Source organism: Quercus robur, chromosome 3 (genome assembly GCF_932294415.1).
Source record: "Quercus robur chromosome 3, dhQueRobu3.1, whole genome shotgun sequence".
Taxonomy (NCBI): Eukaryota; Viridiplantae; Streptophyta; class Magnoliopsida; order Fagales; family Fagaceae; genus Quercus; species Quercus robur.
Genome location: NC_065536.1, coordinates 10,063,853 through 10,083,748, shown reverse-complemented (window position 1 = coordinate 10,083,748; position 19,896 = coordinate 10,063,853). Strand labels below are relative to the sequence as shown.

Sequence of the window (19,896 nt, the reverse complement as noted above, 5' to 3'; positions counted from 1 at the left end):
TTCCAACTCAGTCCCAGGCTATTCCAAGTTTTCATTCTGTTTTCAATTCTGTTTTTCATTCCATTTTTAGTCCAAATAAATCTCATGTTGTCAATACTGTCAAAGTTCCATTTTCTGTATGGCATTCTAGACTTGGGCATCCCTCTGATGCTAAGATTTCTGTTTTGAAAAATGTACTTCCTGATCTCAATTCTGTCTCTAATAAAATCTGTGATATTTGTCCTCTAGCCAAGCATAAAAGACTTTCTTTTCCATTCCATAATCATATATCTGAATTTCCCTTTGATTTGATACATTGTGACATATGGGGTCCCTATGTGGTTCCTACTGTTGCAGGTCACAAGTATTTTCTCACCATTGTTGATGATTGCACTAGATCAACTTGGGTATATCTCATGAAATCCAAGTCTGAAACCAGGTCCTTATTACAGTCCTTTTATACCATGATTAAGACTCAATTTGGTAAGTCTATTAAAGTCTTTAGGACTGACAATGGACTTGAATTTCAAATGAATGAATTTTTCAAACTTCATGGTATCATTCATCAGCACAGCTGTGTTGCTACTCCACAACAAAACTCTGTTGTGGAGAGAAAGCATCAGCATATACTATGTGTTGCTAGAGCCTTAAGACTTCAATCAAATATCCCTATTGCTTATTGGGGTGATTGTATCCTCACTGCTGTTCACCTCATCAATAGACTCCCTTATCCTCTTTTGAACCACAAATCCCCTTTTGAGCTTCTTTATAATAAACTCCCAGATTACTCCCATCTCAAAGTGTTTGGTTGTTTATGTTTTGCTTCTACTCTTTCTCACAATAGAGGCAAATTTGATCCTAGGGCTCTTAAGTGTGTCTTCTTGGGTTATCCTTTTGGGGTTAAGGGTTATAAACTTTTAAACTTGCAAACCAGATCTTGTTTCATTTCTAGAGATGTTGTTTTCCATGAATCTGTGTTTCCATTTCAGTCTCTTCCTACTTCTGCTCCCTTATCTCAATCTGATCCCCTCTTTCATGATTGTTTTCCTGATGCTCCACCTCTTCCTATCACTGATTCTATTCATCATTCTACTGCTGTATTAGATACCTCTGATCATGTTGATTCCACCATTCTTGAAGAACATTTTGTTGATCTTCCTGAGGAGCTATCTGTTTTTGTTCCTAATGACATCACTACTCCTCTCCCTGACCTTTCCTCTTCCTCTTTGTCAACTGATTCTGTCCATGCTCTTCCCTCTCTTCCAGCTGGTCCTATTCCAACTACTCTTGGTCCTAGGAAGTCTTCTAGAATCTCTAAGCCACCTGCTTACCTTCAAGCTTACAAGTGCCATGCTGTTTCCACCAAATACCCTATTGCCAATTATGTTTCTAATCATAAACTTTCCCCTTCTTATTCTCATTTTTGCAATAGTATCTCCCAAATTCCTGAACCTTAGTTTTACCATCAGGCAGTTGGTGATCCTAATTGGGATGCTGCCATGGCAGCTGAAATTCAGGCGTTAGAACTTAATAACACTTGGTCTCTTGTTCCTTTGCCTCCACATAAAAGGGCTGTTGGATGTAAGTGGGTGTTCAAAATCAAGTACAAGTCAGATGGTAGTGTAGAGAGGTACAAAGCAAGGTTAGTGGCCAAAGGATATACTCAACAAGAGGGTTTAGACTATACTGAGACATTCTCTCCTGTTGCCAAGATGGTGACTGTCAAACTCCTTCTATCTTTGGCTGCTGTGCATGGCTGGACTCTCCATCAATTGGATGTTAACAATGCATTTCTTCATGGTGATTTGCATGAAGAAGTGTATATGTGTCCTCCTCCAGGCCTGCCCAGCAAGGGGGAGCTTGTGTGCAAGTTGAACAAATCATTGTATGGCCTTAAACAAGCCTCAAGACAATGGTATTCAAAGTTCTCAACAACTCTACTGCACCATGGTTTTCTGCAATCTAAGGCAGACTATTCTTTGTTCACCAAGCACTCAGGAGCTTCTTTCATGGCACTTTTGGTATATGTTGATGATATACTTGTTGCCAGCAATGATCCTCAATCTGTAGCAGACCTTAAGGTTCTCTTAAATAAGGAGTTCAAGTTGAAGGATCTGGGCAGTTTGAAATACTTCTTGGGTTTGGAAGTGGCTAGATCTGAGAAAGGCATCTCTTTATGCCAAAGAAAGTATGCTCTTGAAGTGATCAATGATGTGGGAATGCTTGGGTGTAAACCTGTTAAGACTCCCATGGAGACAAATCTCAAGTTAAGTAAAGATGAAGGCAAGTTATTGACTGATGCTGGTATGTACAGAAGACTGATAGGGAGGCTGCTGTTTCTTACCATTTCTAGGCCTGATATCACCTACTTAGTACATAGGTTGAGTCAATTTATGTCTAAGCCTAGAGAGCCTCATCTCAGGGCAGCCTATAGAGTGGTTCAGTATCTTAAGGGTACTTCAGGACAAGGGTTGTTCTTTTCTTCTCAATCCTCTTTGCATATCAAAGCATTTGCAGATGCTGATTGGGCTGCATGTACTGATTCTAGAAGATCCATCACTGGTTATTGTGTGTTTCTTGGTGACTCTCTCATTTCTTGGAAGTCTAAGAAGCAGAACACAGTCTCAAGATCCACGGCAGAAGCAGAGTACAGGGCCATGGCAGTTGCAGTATGTGAAGTGACATGGATCTTATATTTACTTAAGGATCTGGATATAAAACATGATCAGGCTGCATTGTTGTTCAGTGACTCTCAAGCTGCTATTCACATAGGAACTAATCCCGTATTCCATGAGCGTACAAAACACATTGAAATAGACTGTCACATTGTTAGAGACAAAGTGCAGGCAGGAGTTATAAAGCTGATGGACATTCGTACCCAATGTCAGATAGCTGATTTGTTGACAAAGGCTTTGAGCTGGAGTCAATTTTCTGGTCTTCTTACCAGGATGGGCATCTCCAATATTCACTCTCATGATGTCCATCCTGAGGGGGAGTATCAGAATTCAAGGAAAATAGAAGAGCTAGCTGAATCACCTCAGTCCAGAAGTCCAAGTAGCAGTATAGCTGAAGCAGAGACCAACGGCATGTAGTTTAAGAATAAAAGCTACATGTAGTTTTAATTATAGTTAATAGACACATGACTTGCACGTGTTTGCTTAGCTGTACATTTCTGTTAGTTAGTTAGGAGTTTGTTAGATCAGATAAGTTAGTTTTGGGTTTGTTTTAGCTGCTTAAGCATTGCTATATATATCTGTAATTAGCACAATTATGATACGATCAATACAATCATTTTTCTCATTAATTCTTTTAGAAATAGTAGTAGTTCTCCATTGATTAAGGAATTCTTGCTGAACATCGCAGAAGGAGAATTTAGAATCCACTTCATACCTTCTCAAGAGTCTTCTTTGGCTTTCGTAAACGCCATAGAAGTCTTTCTTGCCCCTGAGAGCTTCATCACTGATTGTTCTCCTCGCGTTACTTCTGCAGGAGATGGAGGTAATTACTGTGATCTGCAGTATCATGTTCTACATACAATCTATAGAATCAATGTTGGAGGTCCCATCATTGAACATGATGAGTTGTGGAGGAAATGGATACCAGATGGTAGTTACTTATTCAATCCCCCAGAAGCTGCAACGAATGTGTCTTATATTGGAGAGCCAGAACAGGTCACTAAGTATATTGCCCCAGCTCTTGTGTATCAGACAGCCAGACTACTACATGTAGACAATAGCAGCAATTCCAGTTTCTTAAATTTAACTTGGAGTTTTCCTGTCACAAAGAATGCTACACACCTTGTTCGGGTTCATCTCTGTGACATAGTAACCAAACCAACTAATGGCTTGTGGTTCCCTTCTGACTTGTGGTTTAATCTCTCAATCTATAGAAACTTTAGTAAGAGGATTGATCCATATTTAATATCTCATGAGTTGGATGCACCATTTCACTTTGATTTTGTGGTTGACTCAGATGATTCAGGATTTCTAAATGTTAGTATAGTCCCACGGCAGGACTCTCCCATGCATTATGCCTTTTTGAATGGGTTGGAGATTATGGAGTTCATGAAGGAATCAGGTTCCATTCCCAAGGAATGTGAATCAAAGAAATACTCATGCAAAATAAAAGAATCAAACAAGAACCACTCAAGTAAATGCCCCCCTGTAATAATTGTTCTTGTAAGTAGTGGGGCATTTGTCATTATGACTATAGTAGTGGTGTTGGGTTTGAAATGCAGGAAAGGAGTGTCTGCTCAAAGTTCGGCAGTGCTTCTTTATGGAGGGACAAGTTATAACAAGAAGTTAACTGAAAGAAGTGTTAATGCGTCCCTCCCTCCTAATCTAAACCTCAGTCTAAGGATATCTTTTGCTGAGATAAAGTATGCAACTAAGAACTTCGATGCAAAGTTTTTGGTTGGTGAGGGTGGATTTGGGAAAGTATATAAAGGAACTCTTCGGAGTGGAATGAAAGTGGCTGTAAAAAGAAGTGAACCAGGCCATGGGCAGGGTCTCAAGGAATTCCAAACGGAGATCATAATCTTATCTCAAATCCGCCATCGCCATCTTGTTTCTTTGATAGGGTACTGTGATGAAGGGTCTGAATTGATATTGGTGTATGAGTTCATGGAAAAGGGGGCTCTAAGAGATCAGCTCTATCATTCAAATGGCAATCCTGAGAGATCATCTTCGCGATTTGAATTATCTTGGAAGCAAAGACTTGAAATTTGCATTGGTGCAGCAAGGGGTCTACATTATCTACACACTGGCCCAGCTGGAGGGATCATTCACCATGATGTGAAGTCAACAAACATTTTGCTCAATGAAAATTATGTGGCTAAAGTTGGTGACTTTGGCCTTTCAAAGTCAGGCCTTTCTGATCCAGATCATTTCACCATGGGTGTATAGGGCAGCTTTGGTTATCTTGATCCAGAATACTTTAAGACCCTACGGTTTACAGAAAAATCTGATGTGTACTCTTTTGGAGTAGTACTTCTTGAAGTTCTTTGTGCTAGACCAGCTGTTGACAACTCGCTTCTAAGGGAGGAGGCGAGCTTGGCTGAATGGGGGATGCTGTGGCAAAGGAAAGGCCAACTTGAGAAAATTATTGATCCATTGCTGCTTGGTAAAATCAAGGCTAGTTCTTTGGAAAAGTTTGCTGAAATTTCTGAGAAGTGTCTGAAGGCAAAAGCTGCTGAGAGGCCTGATATGCATGAAGTGTTATGGGACTTGACATATGCATTGCAGCTTCAAGAAATTACAATTGACAGAGAGCCACATGAAGATGGTTCAACAATTACTTCATTGGAGTTACAGTTGCCTGTTATTTGTCATTTGCCTTCCACTAGAACCCTGATTGAGGAGGATGATGATGCGCAGATTAAAGAGGATGATGGTTCAAATACAACAGCTAGTGAAGTCTGAGCTCCAGTTGAGGATTGATGGTGCCAGATGGTCTCCACTAGTTTTAGGTACATAATAGTTCATAGGTTCTGTTTGTGGCTTCTCATCACCATAAAATTGTAATATTATTGATGTAGTACTGAATATGAGTTTCAATTTGTGTTATTTGTTAAAATCCGAATCTTAGATTTTAAGGATTTATTTTATAGCTTTCAATTGTATTTACTTTAAGGTTTTCCTTGTCAAAATATGATGTTCCTAATATATTAGCTAATCTTAGGAACATCATTACTTGGGAATTGAGATCTTATTTGTAAAATGAAAATTATAACTCCTACTTTTAAAAAAAATATATATATATATATATATATATATTTATTTTATGGTTGTCGACTTGTCTCTCCTCTCTCTCACCAACTCCCATGTGTTGTCCCTCCTTTCTCTTTGTTGAGTGGCATAGCAAATTTCTATTTTCACCGAAATTCGAAATGGTGAGTTTTGCTCACCACAATGAAATGTGTGTGCTTTTCCATTGTGAGAGTTTTTGGCTCACCAAAAAGACTGGACGACAAAACACTACTCAAAAGTCTTTCTAATATGTGTAATAGAAATCTCAAATAGCATAACCGAATGAATCAACTCTCACTTCCCTTCATTGTCCAGGTACAAATACAAAACAAATGAGGGATCAGAATTCAAAAAGTAAATAAAATTGTGAGGACTATTGATTCTGCTTATGATACGGTTTTGATGGCTCCAAAAAATTTTGAACTATAAAAATTTAAGGAAGAAGTATACTTGAAATTTCCTCCAACACGCTACGTAGGTTTTAAAAAGACCATTAGCATGACTTTTTAAATGAGTCTTGTGATATGTTTAAAAATATAAGTAAATAGTTTTATAAATTGTCAGGTATTGGGATAAAAGAAATTCTCCAAACTGGTTTGAAGGAAAACCATATTCAAAAATTAAAAATTATGGCTTCATTAGATTTTAAGAGCTACTTAGCTATTAATAATATGAGTTCTAGTAATATTTTGTTATTTTTACAAAGAAGAAAAAATTATGTTATGTTAGATCATTATTTTGAGGTCATGCACTAATCACATTAATTTAAGAAATAAAATTGAATTGAAATAAATTCACAGGACAATTGCCACTAAATATTTCAATTAAATAGCATATAAATTTGATGTTTTACAAGCTATTACATCAAAACAAACGATGTCATATCTTAATGCTAAAAAAAAAAGAACCATTGAGGAAGTCTGAAGACATCGGAAAGAAGCAAATTTGCTTAGAATTGTTTTCAGCTTGCTTAGAATTGTTTTCAGCTTTGGCATTGTTAGTATCCATTTTTGTAAGACAATAGCTCACAAATACTCTCTCTCAAGCACAAGAAGAAGAAGTTATTACTTATAATGTATTAAAAAAAATTCATGCAATTGTGAAATAAAAGAAGAAAGGTGTGAACACACAAATCCATGAAGCATTAAGAAGAAATCGTATGAGAAATTTGGAGAGAAATGGCATGAAGGTGAAAAATTGTATGAAGACAAGTCCTCATATTGGTGGCATGAAAAATAAAAGAAAAAGCTGGTGACATTATTTGCATGACTCATTTAAGAAAGTGAGGTTCCATAGCTTCACTATGCCACATAGAGTTATAGAAACGACAATAGACATTGTGGAATATGCTAATGTAGATTTTACAACATTTTATCCATCAAGGACCATATGGTTTGATGGATTATAGTCCAATGCACAATTGTAGACCTTTTATATTATATATATATATATATATATATATATATAAAACCAGAAGAGTTTGCTTGTTTTCCCTTACTAAAAACAAACTCACCACACTAATATATAGGTTTCTGTTCAATTGGAACCATCATCATCATCATCATTCCTTTTGAAACTTCAACATCCTGATACTTATTATTAATGGTGAAGTTGGGATTTGATTTTAGGGTGACACAATTTATAATTGATTGCACACATATATATTAAAAGTCAAAACTAGAGAAAATCCAATTAGATTTTAATCAAATTCTCAATTTTGAGTCACGTGTCCTATTTAACTTTTGTGTTAAGTAAATTATTGAATGTAAAAAATAAAAATCAAATAGTTCAAATCCAATTAGATTTTAAATTAAATTTTAATTAGAGTTTAATTTTGTGTCAAAATGGTGAAGATGATAAGAACAATTGTGCGATAAAATATGCAATAATTGTTTTTTTTCTCCAACACAACATATTAAAAAGGTTATGGTAGTTGTTACTAGAGAAGGAGAAATTATATAGTTCTCATGATGGATCATGTCATTTGTCCACTATTCCATTAAAAGACTCCCACCTATTTAAAATTGTTGAGTCAGTATTTAGTTTTTATTTAAAACTTCACAATTTTAAACAAGTGGAAGTCTTTTAGTGGAATGGTGGAGCACATCACTTGTCCACCATGAGGACCTTATCATTTCTCTTAGAGAAGCTATCAAATCATTTGTGGTAACTGTTTTTTTTTTTTTTTTGGATAGAAAAAAGAGTAGGGGTCACCATCATGTGGAAGACCTCTTTATATATATATATATATATATATATATATATATATGATAAGGATAAAATTGTGTATGTACCTACTAATATTGGAGCATAGGGCAAACGTTCCAGACTAACTCGTTGGAGTTGCAACCATGAACATATACATAGAGTCTACAACTCTAGGACTGACGACATCAACTTGAAGAGAAGAAATAAACCGACGACATTAAGCTTAAGGATGTATGTGAGACTGACGGATCTAGCATAACTTGGCCTCCACGCATAGGTATATAAGGAAGTATCTTGTGCTCCACGTACAAGGAAAGGATTCCGTGAAATACGGTCATGAGGATTCCTATAAGGAAAAGACTTCTAAACCAAGGAAAAGATGTCAACTCTCTACTACTATAAAAGCTCCAATACCCCCATTAAACAAGGTACGCATAATTTACCCACTCTGACACTCTAGAGTTGTGAGAAATTCTAACTTGACATTCAGAGGGTATTTGGCCAGCACCACACCGGTACTCTCTACGAGGTCTTCTCTTTTTGTGTTGTACAGGTATTGTTTCGAGTACGTGAGAACCGTGTAGCTTACTGGTGGTTTTTCAGCATTATCAATATAAATATATATATATATATATATATATATATATATTAATGAAAAGAATAAAACTTCATTAAGAAATAAAGGCAGTAAATATATCGTGGAGAAGAAGTTGTTTTAGAAAATAAAAACTCTTTTCAATTCAAACAAAATAGTTATCATTGCTTAAAGCATATTTTGCTAATAGATGAGTAGAAAGACTTTGTTTGGATATGAAGATAGCAAACTTCTATATGCTAAGGTCTAAAAAACTAATGTTTAAGGAGTCTTTAAGTTTAGGAACAACTTATTTAGCTGAAATTTAAATTTTTTTTGCGAAAATTACTGTAAATAAATGTAAAAGTTAGCTGAATAGTATAGTGGGACTTATGAATAGTATCAAAAAGTATAATGAGACTTATGAATAGTAGCAAAAAAAAGCTAAAATTTCAAATAAGTTGAAATTTTCATCTTGTCCCAAAGCACACTAAATAGGACAATGGGGACAGCAAGCACTCCCTTAATTAAGTTTAACCATAGCTTAATCTCAATCCCATCGAAATCCCAATAATATTAGCCGCAAGACATCTTAAGAACCAACTTTGTAAATTTGTGAATTTAAACTCAAAAATCAAAATAATTCTACTTACTAATAAGACTATTTGAGTCCATTTACATGAGACCCATCATTAAATACTCCACATTTTTCTTGTCAATGTCTTGGCCGTTTCACTCCATTTATTACTCAAACTAAGGGTCCGTTTGGATTGAACTTATTGTTGCTGAAACTGAAAACACTGTAGCAAAATAATTTTTAAATGTGTGAATAGTACCGTGGGACTCATTTTTAATGAAAAAGTTGGTGAAAAGTGTAATTTGTGGGTCCATGAACAGTGCACGAAAGCACTATTCATGTAAGACTTGGTCAACAACTGCGGCTTGGAAAAAAAAAAAAGAAAAAAAAAAAAAGGAAAATGCAGAAAGAAAAAACGTGGACGCGCAAATGCGCAATCCAAACACATACTAACTCCAAATTTTCAACCTCTTTTTCTTTTTTGCAAATATCATCTTAGTTAATTATAAGACACAAAATATTACTTTGAATTTGTTGAGTTTAATTATTTAAGTTTATGAGCATTAATCTTCATTATTGATAAACATAACCCACTTTCTGAATCATAACGCTGAAAGCAAAAAAAAAAAAAAAAAACACTAAGATGATTACTAAAATTTACTGTTTGAAAAAAAATTATAGCCAAAATATTGTTTATCTTTAATTTTTTTGGATGAAAATTAAAAACGCTCATATTTACAACGTGTCAGCACATAAGAGGCCCCCGTAAACACTCACTAGTAACTGTTTATGTATTCTATAAAACCCAAAATAAGAGTAAGGCCCATGGATTTTTCTCGAAGCCCATAAAGAAAATCACAATCCTAGAGATTTTCTCGATATCCAAACATCTCTCTTCTCTCTCTCTCTCTAGGGTTTTTGATTTTCGTAGATTCGCACACTTTCTCTCTCATTTTCTCGGCAATGAATGCTCACTGACTAGAAGGTATGCGAGAAGGTACGCTTACTCTCATTCGAGCCTCGAAGCGTTTCGTTCTCTTAGGGTTTCGGAGGTCACGGCTTTGAGCCCCGTGCTCCTCCAATGAACAGAGGTTCCTCCGATTACAATAGGAATTCAGATTTGATCGAGGAGTCCGAAGCGAAACCGGCGGCTAGGGTTTTGGAAGAAGAAGGCGGCGTTGGCGGTGCCGATGGCTTGGATATAGGAGCGGTTTCTGACGAGGCTAGGGTTTCATCGATGGAGCTCGATTCGGAAGCTCCTGAAAGCGCGAGATCCGAGGAGGCTAGGGTTAGGGCTTCTGAAGACGACGAAGATGAAGAGGAGGAAGCTAGGGTTTTTGACGAGAGAAATGAGAAAGGTAAGGCCTTTGAGTACAATTCGTTGTTATCCGAATTCGACGAGTACGTAGCAAATGAGAAGAGTGGGGTTTCAGGAATGTCAAGGGCACTGAGTTTTGGGTTTGAAGTCGGTGACATGGTTTGGGGGAAAGTGAAATCCCACCCATGGTGGCCTGGGCATATATTCAATGAAGCTTTCGCTTCGCCTTCCGTGCGTCGAAGTCGTAGAGAAGGCTACGTATTGGTGGCATTCTTCGGTGATAGTAGTTATGGGTGGTTCGACCCGGCTGAACTCATCCCATTTGATCAATACTTCGCTGAGAAATCGCGGCAAACGAATTCGAGGAACTTCATTAAGGCCGTGGAGGAGGCTGTGGATGAGATGAGTAGACGGCGTGGTCTTGGTGTGGTTTGTAAATGTAGGAGCGCGTTTAATTTCCGGGGCACGGAAGTTCAAGGGTATTTTGAGGTGGATGTGCCGGATTATGAGCCCCGGGGGGTTTATTCGGTGAATCAGATTAAGAAGGCGAGAGATGGTTTTAAGCCGAGCGAGTTTCTTGCCTTTGTAAAGCAGTTAGCTTTGATGCCAAGAGGAGGTGACCCGAAAAACATTATTTTTGTCAAGAATAAGGCTACTGTGTTCGCGTTGCGGAAGGCTCTGTTTGAGGAGTTTGATGAGACCTATGCTCAGGCATTTGGGGTCCCGGCAGGAGGTGCAGGACGCCCACCCCGTGAACCGGTTAATTTAGACCGGCCTCGAGGTATAAATTTCATGCGTTTTCCCTCATACTTGGTAGTTATTTTGATTATTCGTTGCACCCACATTGCATGCTCTTATATCGAAATCTGTTTATTTTAACATCGATCAGTTTGGTAGAATGTATTACAAAAATAATATCAAAGTTGCTATCTTTTTTGTTCCTGATAGTTTCTCTCAGTATGCAGTGCTCATTGGATGATGGTAGCTAGTTCAAATATTTTAATTATTAATGACGATTTTTAAACGTGATGTCACATGATTCTCGTTCATCCAACCACTCCAAAAAGATAGAAAATTTAAGATTTACAAAAAGGTGAAACCTTAAATGAATTAGTGATTGAGATAGTGGGCTCTCGTTTTTCTGGTATTTTTGTTAGACTTCACTTATTGCAAATGAATTAGTAAAAAATAAAAAAATAAAAAAATTGTATGATTAGAGATTGGAAAAAATGAAATTCACAATGGATTTCCTAAGAACAACAGGCAGTTGAATTCCTACAGGAGAAGGAACCAATCCCCCTTTCTTTTGTTTCAGAATTGATAATATGGGTTGTAATGGATTCTTAAGAGCCCAACAAAGTACTGTCTCATAGATGTCATATTTAAATTGGCTTCTTAATGAGTCAATGTGACTACACTGAAAGTTGGAAAGAAAACCTTTTTGAATTTCAATCTTGATGGCTTGGAGAAATTGGGTCGCAATTTCCAATTTCCAATTTCCAAGAAGCTGATGAAGGAAAATAACATACACATTGTACTGAATCAGTTTGATAGTACACTGGTATTCCAAGCAGTGTTGGGCATGTGTGAGATCCTTTTTAATAAATAAACTCTCATAAGTTTGACGTGGTAATATATTGACATTCTGTGTTAGTTTGACCCATGCATTGGAGCAAAGCGCTCCTTTTAAAGATTGAGGAGATGATTTTGGGATTTATTCAAATCATCCATGAGAGCTATTGCTCAATGATTGAGGGTGGTAACTGATTATAAATTTGTTTGAAATTTGGAATGGAGGTTGATTTGGACTACGGATGGTCTTTTTGCAAATAATTACGTAGAAAGCTTTGGTTGCTTTATTAGAATTTCTAAGTCTATGTTAGGTGTCTTCTGTTGATTTTTGTGGCATTCAATTGGTGCCTTATGATCTATTTGCTGCTGAAAATGTTAGGTTATGTTTGGTAACAGTTTTTGTTTTCTATTTTCAAAAACTTGTAGTGCCCATGTGCTTTTATTTCATAGAAATGTATGATGGATCACTTTGTAATCTTAGTTTGTTCCCCCTCACTATTCTGTTGTATACTTCTAATTTATGAGAATAGTGTTTTAAAGAATTTTACATTATCCAAAATAAAAAAGAAAATATTAAAAAAGAAATCTTACCGTACAAAGCAAATACTGCAGGTCTTTTTACTTCTGTACTTTTAGCAAATCCCTCATATCAAATTTCCCAATATAATTTTACCCTATTTTTCTTCCAAAATTAGGCCACTGATTCTGATATTTGGTCCATTATGTGTTTAATAACCAAGCATTTTCACTTAATTTGGTTTCCGTTTATACCATTATACATTAATAAAGAATTGATGAGGCCTTTCTGACTTTCTCTTGGCATACCAATTTTACTTGCCAAACTTGTAGATTGTATCCTCATGTTTCTCAAGCCCCTCCCTGTGATTGGCATTCATTTTGCATGAGAGTAATGTCCAATTGCATCCCTGCCATACAAATTAATCACTTCATATGAGCACTTTACATTATTTGTTTTCTGATTGGTTTGTTGCCTTCTCCAGCGCCTTTGAGCGGTCCACTGGTGATTGCTGAAGCTCTTGGAGGTGGGAAGAGCTCTGCAAAAGCTATGAAAATCAAGGACCAGTCAAAGAAAGACAGATACCTTTTCAAGCGGAGAGATGAATCCATTAACTTGAAGACCCATCCAATTACCCCAGGACAGGCAAGTTCCTCTGCCCCATCTGTTTACATGGATGGTTCTGTAAAGACTGCAGCTGGGGATTTTGTCTTGCAAAAGAGGGTTCCAGCAGTCCCTGTAAAGCAGATTCCTGCAAAAGATGAAGAGGCAGCATTTACCAGCAAGGATGGTGTAACCCCAAGTTTAGATGGACCTGGAAAAGAAGTTGTATCTGTAGACCTGGCTGCAGCATACAGCAGTACTCTTGGCCAGCAAAATATTTCTTTTGATACGAAGCCCGCTCTTGATAAGGGGAAGGGTTCTCTGCAGGAGATGAAAGAGAGGTCAGGACCAGGTGAATCTGTGGGTCCCACAAGCACGGGCTGGTCTGATTTGTCAGGGGAGGGGGCATCCCCACATGTAAAAGATGGTGCATCGCTATCTCTTCATCAGGAAGGTGAGGCAAAAATGTCAAAACCATACGAAAGTTCTCAACCATCTGAGCTGACCTTTCCAGCGAGACCTGAAGAGGACCATGCATTGGATCAAGTTAAGGATGGTCGTAGTGTTGTAGATTCTATATCAATTGATGCAAAGCGTTCAAGTGGCATGAGTACTGATGGTGGAGTCAAGAAGAAGGCAAAAATTATTAAAAGAACTACTGGGGACTTAAACTCTGAGAACTCTGTTATGGGGGAGAAGAAGAAGAAAAAGAGGAAAGATGCTGGTACAGAAATGAGCTCTGAACATCAACAGAAACGTTTGGCTACTGGAAAAGTGGGGACCTCAGTGGGGAAATTAGCAGGAAAATCCACCCAGATTGGTTTGGCTCTGAGGGATGATGTTCGGGTAGAACAACAGAAGAAAAATGCTGGTGGAAGTAACTCCTCATTGGAATCTGTTGGGACTCTTCCAACAGTTGGAATGGGAAATGCTGAAATTGAACTTCCACAACTATTGAGTGATCTGCAGGCCCTTGCGCTTGATCCTTTTCATGCTGTGGAAAGAAACAGCCCTGCAATTGTACGACAGTTCTTTTTGAGATTCCGGTCCCTTGTTTACCAGAAAAGCTTGGCAATGTCACCACCAACAGAGACTGAATCTGTTGAAGTTCGTCCCACAAAATATTCATCTGGTGTTGGTGCCTCTGACAATTCTACTGGTGAGCATGTCAGGGATTTGCCATCCTCAAAGCCAGTAAAATCTATAGTCAGACCTGATGATCCAACAAGAGCTGGGCGGAAACGTGGCCCTTCTGATCGTCAAGAAGAAATTGCAGCAAAAAGGGTAAAGAAGATCAATGCTTTGAAATCATTGGCTGCTGAAAAGAAGGCGGGTCAAAAAATGCCTGAAAGTCAGCGGGGAGAGGGAAGAGAATCAGTGGCGCCAGCCCCACCAAAGTCTTCCAGACCGGATCCTGTGAAGAAAGTGGAACCTCCAACTAAGACAGTTGACCCCACCATGCTGGTGATGAAGTTCCCTCCCTTTACATCCCTTCCATCTGTTGCAGAGTTGAAGGCAAGGTTTGCTCGTTTTGGGCCGATAGATCAGTCAGGTCTCCGTGTCTTTTGGAAGTCCTCCACATGCCGTGTTGTGTTCCTGCACAAGCTTGATGCTGAAGCAGCCTACAAATATGCGGTTGCAAACAATTCCTTATTTGGCAACGTGAATGTGAGGTGCCACATTCGGGAATTGGGAGGTGGCGCACCTGAAGGTACTGAATCTGGCAAGGTCCGAGGAGATGACAATTCCAATGAGACCCCACGGGTGAAGGATCCTGCAGCAGCTGTACAAAGACCAGTATCAGCGCTTGTAAACCAGTCTCCTCTAAAGCCAGCAGTCCAGCTCAAATCATGTTTGAAGAAGGTGTCCGGTGACGAGTCAGGGCAGGTAACTGGTGGTGTTGGTGGTGGTAGTAGTAAAGGTACCCCGCGTGTAAAATTCATGTTGGGTGGGGAAGAAAGTAGTAGGGCAGAGCAATTGATGGTTGGTAATAGAAACAACTTCAACAACAATGCTAGTAATGCAGATGGTGGTGCACCTTCTTCTTCTGTTGCAATGGATTTTAATAGTAAGAACTTTCAAAAGGTCATTCCTCCATCTCCAACGCCTATTCTTCCTCTTCCTCCTCCTCCTCCTCAATATGCTAAAGTCCCACATAATAATATGCATCATTCAGAAACAGCAGCAGCACCACCCAGAAATAGTCACAATCTTATTATTAACACTCCCACTGCACCACCCAATGCAAACACAGTTGACATCTCACAACAGTTCCTTAGCCTTTTGACGAGGTGCAATGACGTTGTCACCAATGTGACGGGCTTGTTAGGCTATGTGCCTTACCACCCTCTTTGATGAAACTGGTATAAAAATATCCCATCATCATCAAAAAATGGATAACATGGATTATAGCATGAAATATGCGGGCAAAAATTTCACGTTGAGAGGGCTGCATTATTACACTCCAAAAGCTACTTACATTATTGATCGCTCCTGGCCATGGGAGAGTGCAGCAATTGGTACCAAAAGAAACGTGGGGTCTTATTGAAGAGGCCAAATTCAAGAGCGTATCTTGGGCTTATAGATGATGTAATTCGAATGGTGGATACCCCAAATGTACTGATATTGATAGTGGCATCTTTGTGTTGTCTTTTTTTTTTTTTTCCATATTTATTGTTGACATATGAGGTGTGGGCCTTAGAATATCTGCTCACGGCATTTCAGTTTTTTTTTTTTTTTTTATTAGCTTTGTTTTAAACTCAAATAGTGATGGAAATTTGCTCATACATTTTGCATGGTGGGCATTGCCTTAACATGGTGCAACAACACTTGCATCTACCTTGCGTTGGGGTTCTGCGAGCAAGCTTTTGAACTTTTTCTTCGTGCCCGTGAGATTTTAGTGCATTATTGGTATAGTTATTGAGGTCATTTCGGAATTTGCACCCAATTGTAGCTCTGAAGATATTGGGTTTTGGAAATCAAATTTGTTTTTCTAAAGAATGAATATTTAATTCTCAAAAAAAAAAAAAAATGAATATTTTTAAGACAATAAATGCCTACCCACATGTTGGAACTAAGCTTCAATATAGGCTTCACGAGCCCAGTTAAACAAGCCTACTTAGAAAATCACTGACAAAGTTTGGACCCGTAGTTGATACGTAGTGGAATTCTTCCCAAAAAGTATGTTCCAATTTCTAAAGTCTGCCACTGTGTGTCTGTCTATCAATCGCTTTCGCATGTTCTTGGGAGGAATATGTGCGTCAATTCGTCGTCATTATACGTTAAAACTCAACGGCTGAATCAGAGTCCACTGTAACTCTTCGACATTCCATTCCATGAAAGTCCCTTTCCAAAAGCCACTGAAAAAAAATGTCTAATGCTCGTTAGCCATGACTTGTTAGTTGAAAACCTAAATGCCTTTTTCCTATACCAACTAGCCCCACGTAACTAACGTTAGATACCACGCTGAATGAGACGTCACATGATTTTTACCTTGACACTCATATAAAAGAGTATACATGAAGCAATGACTTTTTTTTTTTTTTTTTTGGGAATAAATGAAGCAATGACTTTTTAATAGTAAATAATAGTGGAGTGGTGTCTAATTAAACTTTTCCGATCTTTATTTATGAGACACTCGAAAATATATTCTTAAAAACTCTTATGGATCAATAATGTAATAGATTTAACTTAAAATTTCTAGATTTATTTTGCTCCAACCAATGAGCTCACCATCCAAATATTCCTATGAGAGTAAAATAGCAATGTTAATGATACACAATTCTTCATAACTTGATGATAAATTTTGATTTGAGTAATATCATTTTGCACGAGTTCATTATAAACACATCATGCCAACAATTATTGAAAAAAGATTATGAAATTTATGTTACATTTTTCAAGGTTTTGCTAAATTTCTACACTATAAACAAAATAAATTGATTAAAATAAGTTCATCTAAACCCAAACAAAGAACTAAAAAAATGTTTTTTTTAACCTCTAATTACTTTAAAAGAAAAAATAAGGGGAAAAGGAGAAGAAGAAAGGGTTTCTATATACCCACCTAACTTGCACAATGCATATTGTTTTCTTTTAATGATTTTATAGTTAATTATTGTGCTTTTTTCAAATATATAATAATTCAATAATGGAGAGATAGAGGTTGAATGATGCCAACTAATTAAATTACACACAAGGCTGTCGACATGGTAAGTGGTGAAAGAAAAAGAATTTTCTTTATTATACTGTACAAAAATGCTAAGATTCAAAAGTAAAAGTTTAACAATTTTTTTTTTTTTTTTTTTTTTTTTATTTGTGGTGGAGAAAAGTAAAATTTAATATTTTACCTAAACCGCTGAGATAAGAAAAGTTATAAATGGTAATGTATCAGGTCAATTTTATGATTTTACTATAGTATATAACTTCCAACGAAATAAAAGGGCCAGTAACACGCAAAAAACACGTCTTCTAACATACACGGCAATAAAGATTACCTCACACCCTAAGGAAAGGAAACATCCCAAAAAGAAAGGGGAAAAAAATATTAAATAAAAATCATCTTTTCTCACCCCCTAGAAATATCAAGATTTTTCATGAAAAAGAAATCTTTTAAAGCATTAACCAAAAACTCAAATATTTATTGTGACTTAACTCCTAATTCCTTAATAACTCTATCTAAGTGTCAAAATTGATCCAAACCTCTGGTCTTCCAAATACTATTACACAACTTAATTCAAAACGCGTATATTAAAAAAAGAAGAAGCTAAGATCACAATTCTTTACCCAATTTTTATCAAAATTTATTACATGACTCATTATAAGTGGTCGAGAAAAAATAATAAATTCACATAAATCCACGATAACACCAATCATAACTCACCACTTAACCAGAGTTGCAGCAAAAATTGCCTAATAGTTGTGGTATTAATATTTTTTTTTTCACAATTTAATTTTATATATATTATTTAAATTTGGATTCTTATCTAGAACAGAAGAGTAACAGTCTTGTCGTCACCTCCATAAATACCTCTATTCGGTTTTCACACGGTCACGATACCTCCCGAAATTTCACATCTCTTTCCTCACTCGTCTCTCTCTCACTATATATAGCCAATTCTCATCCAAATTCCCATACAACCAACAACAACAACAATTTCTTAATTTTCTTTCGTCACAACAAAAAACACCTCCTTTTATATTTTTTTCATATCCAAATTTTCTTTGTTCTTCTTTGATCCGAGAAAACTTCAAGAATGGAGTGCAGGCCTTTGGATATCACGTTGAATTCGGCCAAGGACTTGAAGGACTTGAATCTTTTCTCCAAGATGGACCTGTACGCCGTCGTTTCGATCCACGGCGACTACTTCAACAACAATACCAGTCAGCAGAAAACGCACATCGACAAGGACTGCGGCCCGAACCCCAAGTGGAATTTCCCCATGAAATTCACAATAGACATCAACGCGGCGGAGCAGAACCGCCTCGCGCTCGTGGTGAAGATCAAGGCGGAGAAGAAACTCGCCGGCGACAAAGAAGTCGGCGAAGTCCACGTGCCCATCAAAGAGCTCCTCGAGAGCTACGGCGAGGAATCGAAGGACGAGAGGCGCGCGAGCTACAGCGTCAGAACCCCATCTGGAAAAGCCAAAGGTGTGTTGGATTTCACGTACAAGTTTGGCGAAAAGTTCACCGCGACTCAACAGAAGGCAAAGAACGCGGACACGGACACGCCTGTTACCGCGTATCCGGTAGGATACGGGGCGGCGGGGCCTAGCGGTGGCCCTGCTCCCGCGTACCCTCCACCGGGAATGCTGGCTGCTGGCACGGTGGCGGCTGCTTATCCGTACGCGCACCAGCCGCCGCCTCACGGTGGGTACCCACCACAAGGCGGGTATCCCCCACCGCCTATGTATGGTGGGTACCCACCTCAACCGGCTTATAACGGTGGTTACCCGCAGTATCCTCACCAACCGGCCCCGTATCCGCAAGCCGGGTACGGCGGGTATGGCGCCAAGCCGCCTAAGAAGAGTGGTGGCAGCGGTGGGAAGATGGCGTTGGGACTAGGAGCTGGATTGCTTGGTGGGTTGCTGGTTGGAGATATGATCTCTGACGTGTCTGAGATGGGCGCTTATGATTCTGGATATGATGCTGGGTTTGATGATGCTGGTGGTGATTTCTAAATTCTTAGGGTGGGTTCTTGGGGTTTGATTTTGATTCTTGATTTTTGATGTTTTTGGGTTCAGTTTCGTCTAGGTAGATATGCTGGCTGTGAAATGTAAATGGCAGTATGAGGATTTGATATCGTACTAAATAAATTGCCGGATTTAAATCTGTATTTTGTTTTTTAGATGATTTGGTTATTGTACATAGATTTTGGTTTTTTTTTTTCTTAAATCATGTGTTGGCTATTGAATCCCTGATCTGATTTGTGAAGGGGAACATTATTATCTAGTTCTCACCCTAAATTGTTAACAAATTCATGGAAAACTATTGGAATTTGTAGGGTTTATGATAGTTATTTGAATTTCTCTCAAGCTTTGATGGGGAATATTTATAGTTTTTTTTTTCTCAAATTTAGATTTTAGTTGGATTGGTTTTGCTTTTGCACACTATTCATTCATGTTGCAAATTTTAATGCTTTTTTTTAATTTAGTGTTTGCTATTGAATCCTTGATCTGGGAAGCATGATTATCTAGTTTCTCACCCTATAAAATGGTAAAAACCTCATGGAGGGGATATTGGGTTTTGTTGGTTTTTTCATTAATATTGGGTATTTGTTTCTCTTTTCTGGGTGTGATGTGAATC

At 37.8% G+C, this 19,896-nt stretch overlaps 3 protein-coding genes and 1 pseudogene across 3 annotated transcripts in view; all 4 read left to right on the top strand.

The window, feature by feature from the left end:
• The window catches only part of LOC126716994 (probable receptor-like protein kinase At5g24010), an 80,983-nt pseudogene extending 75,430 nt beyond the window's left edge, over positions 1-5,553 (top strand).
• LOC126716995 (probable receptor-like protein kinase At5g59700) overlaps positions 1-5,553 on the top strand; it is a 40,762-nt gene extending 35,209 nt beyond the window's left edge. Inside the window, exon 2 of the mRNA XM_050418129.1 lies at positions 5,465-5,553. The gene's annotated coding sequence lies outside the window, so the exon portion shown is untranslated. The remainder of the gene's footprint in view (positions 1-5,464) is intronic.
• A 4,364-nt stretch (positions 5,554-9,917) lies between these two features.
• LOC126716993 (PWWP domain-containing protein 1-like) lies at positions 9,918-15,908 on the top strand. The gene is made up of 2 exons (XM_050418128.1): positions 9,918-11,184; positions 12,977-15,908. The coding sequence occupies exons 1-2, from the start codon at positions 10,167-10,169 to the stop codon at positions 15,448-15,450; spliced, it is 3,492 nt and encodes a 1,163-aa protein (XP_050274085.1). The 5' UTR covers positions 9,918-10,166; the 3' UTR covers positions 15,451-15,908.
• A 2,254-nt stretch (positions 15,909-18,162) lies between these two features.
• On the top strand, positions 18,163-19,426 carry LOC126716992 (protein SRC2 homolog). The gene has a single exon (XM_050418127.1). The coding sequence runs from the start codon at positions 18,348-18,350 to the stop codon at positions 19,269-19,271; it is 924 nt and encodes a 307-aa protein (XP_050274084.1). The 5' UTR covers positions 18,163-18,347; the 3' UTR covers positions 19,272-19,426.
• The last annotated feature ends 470 nt before the right edge of the window (positions 19,427-19,896 follow it).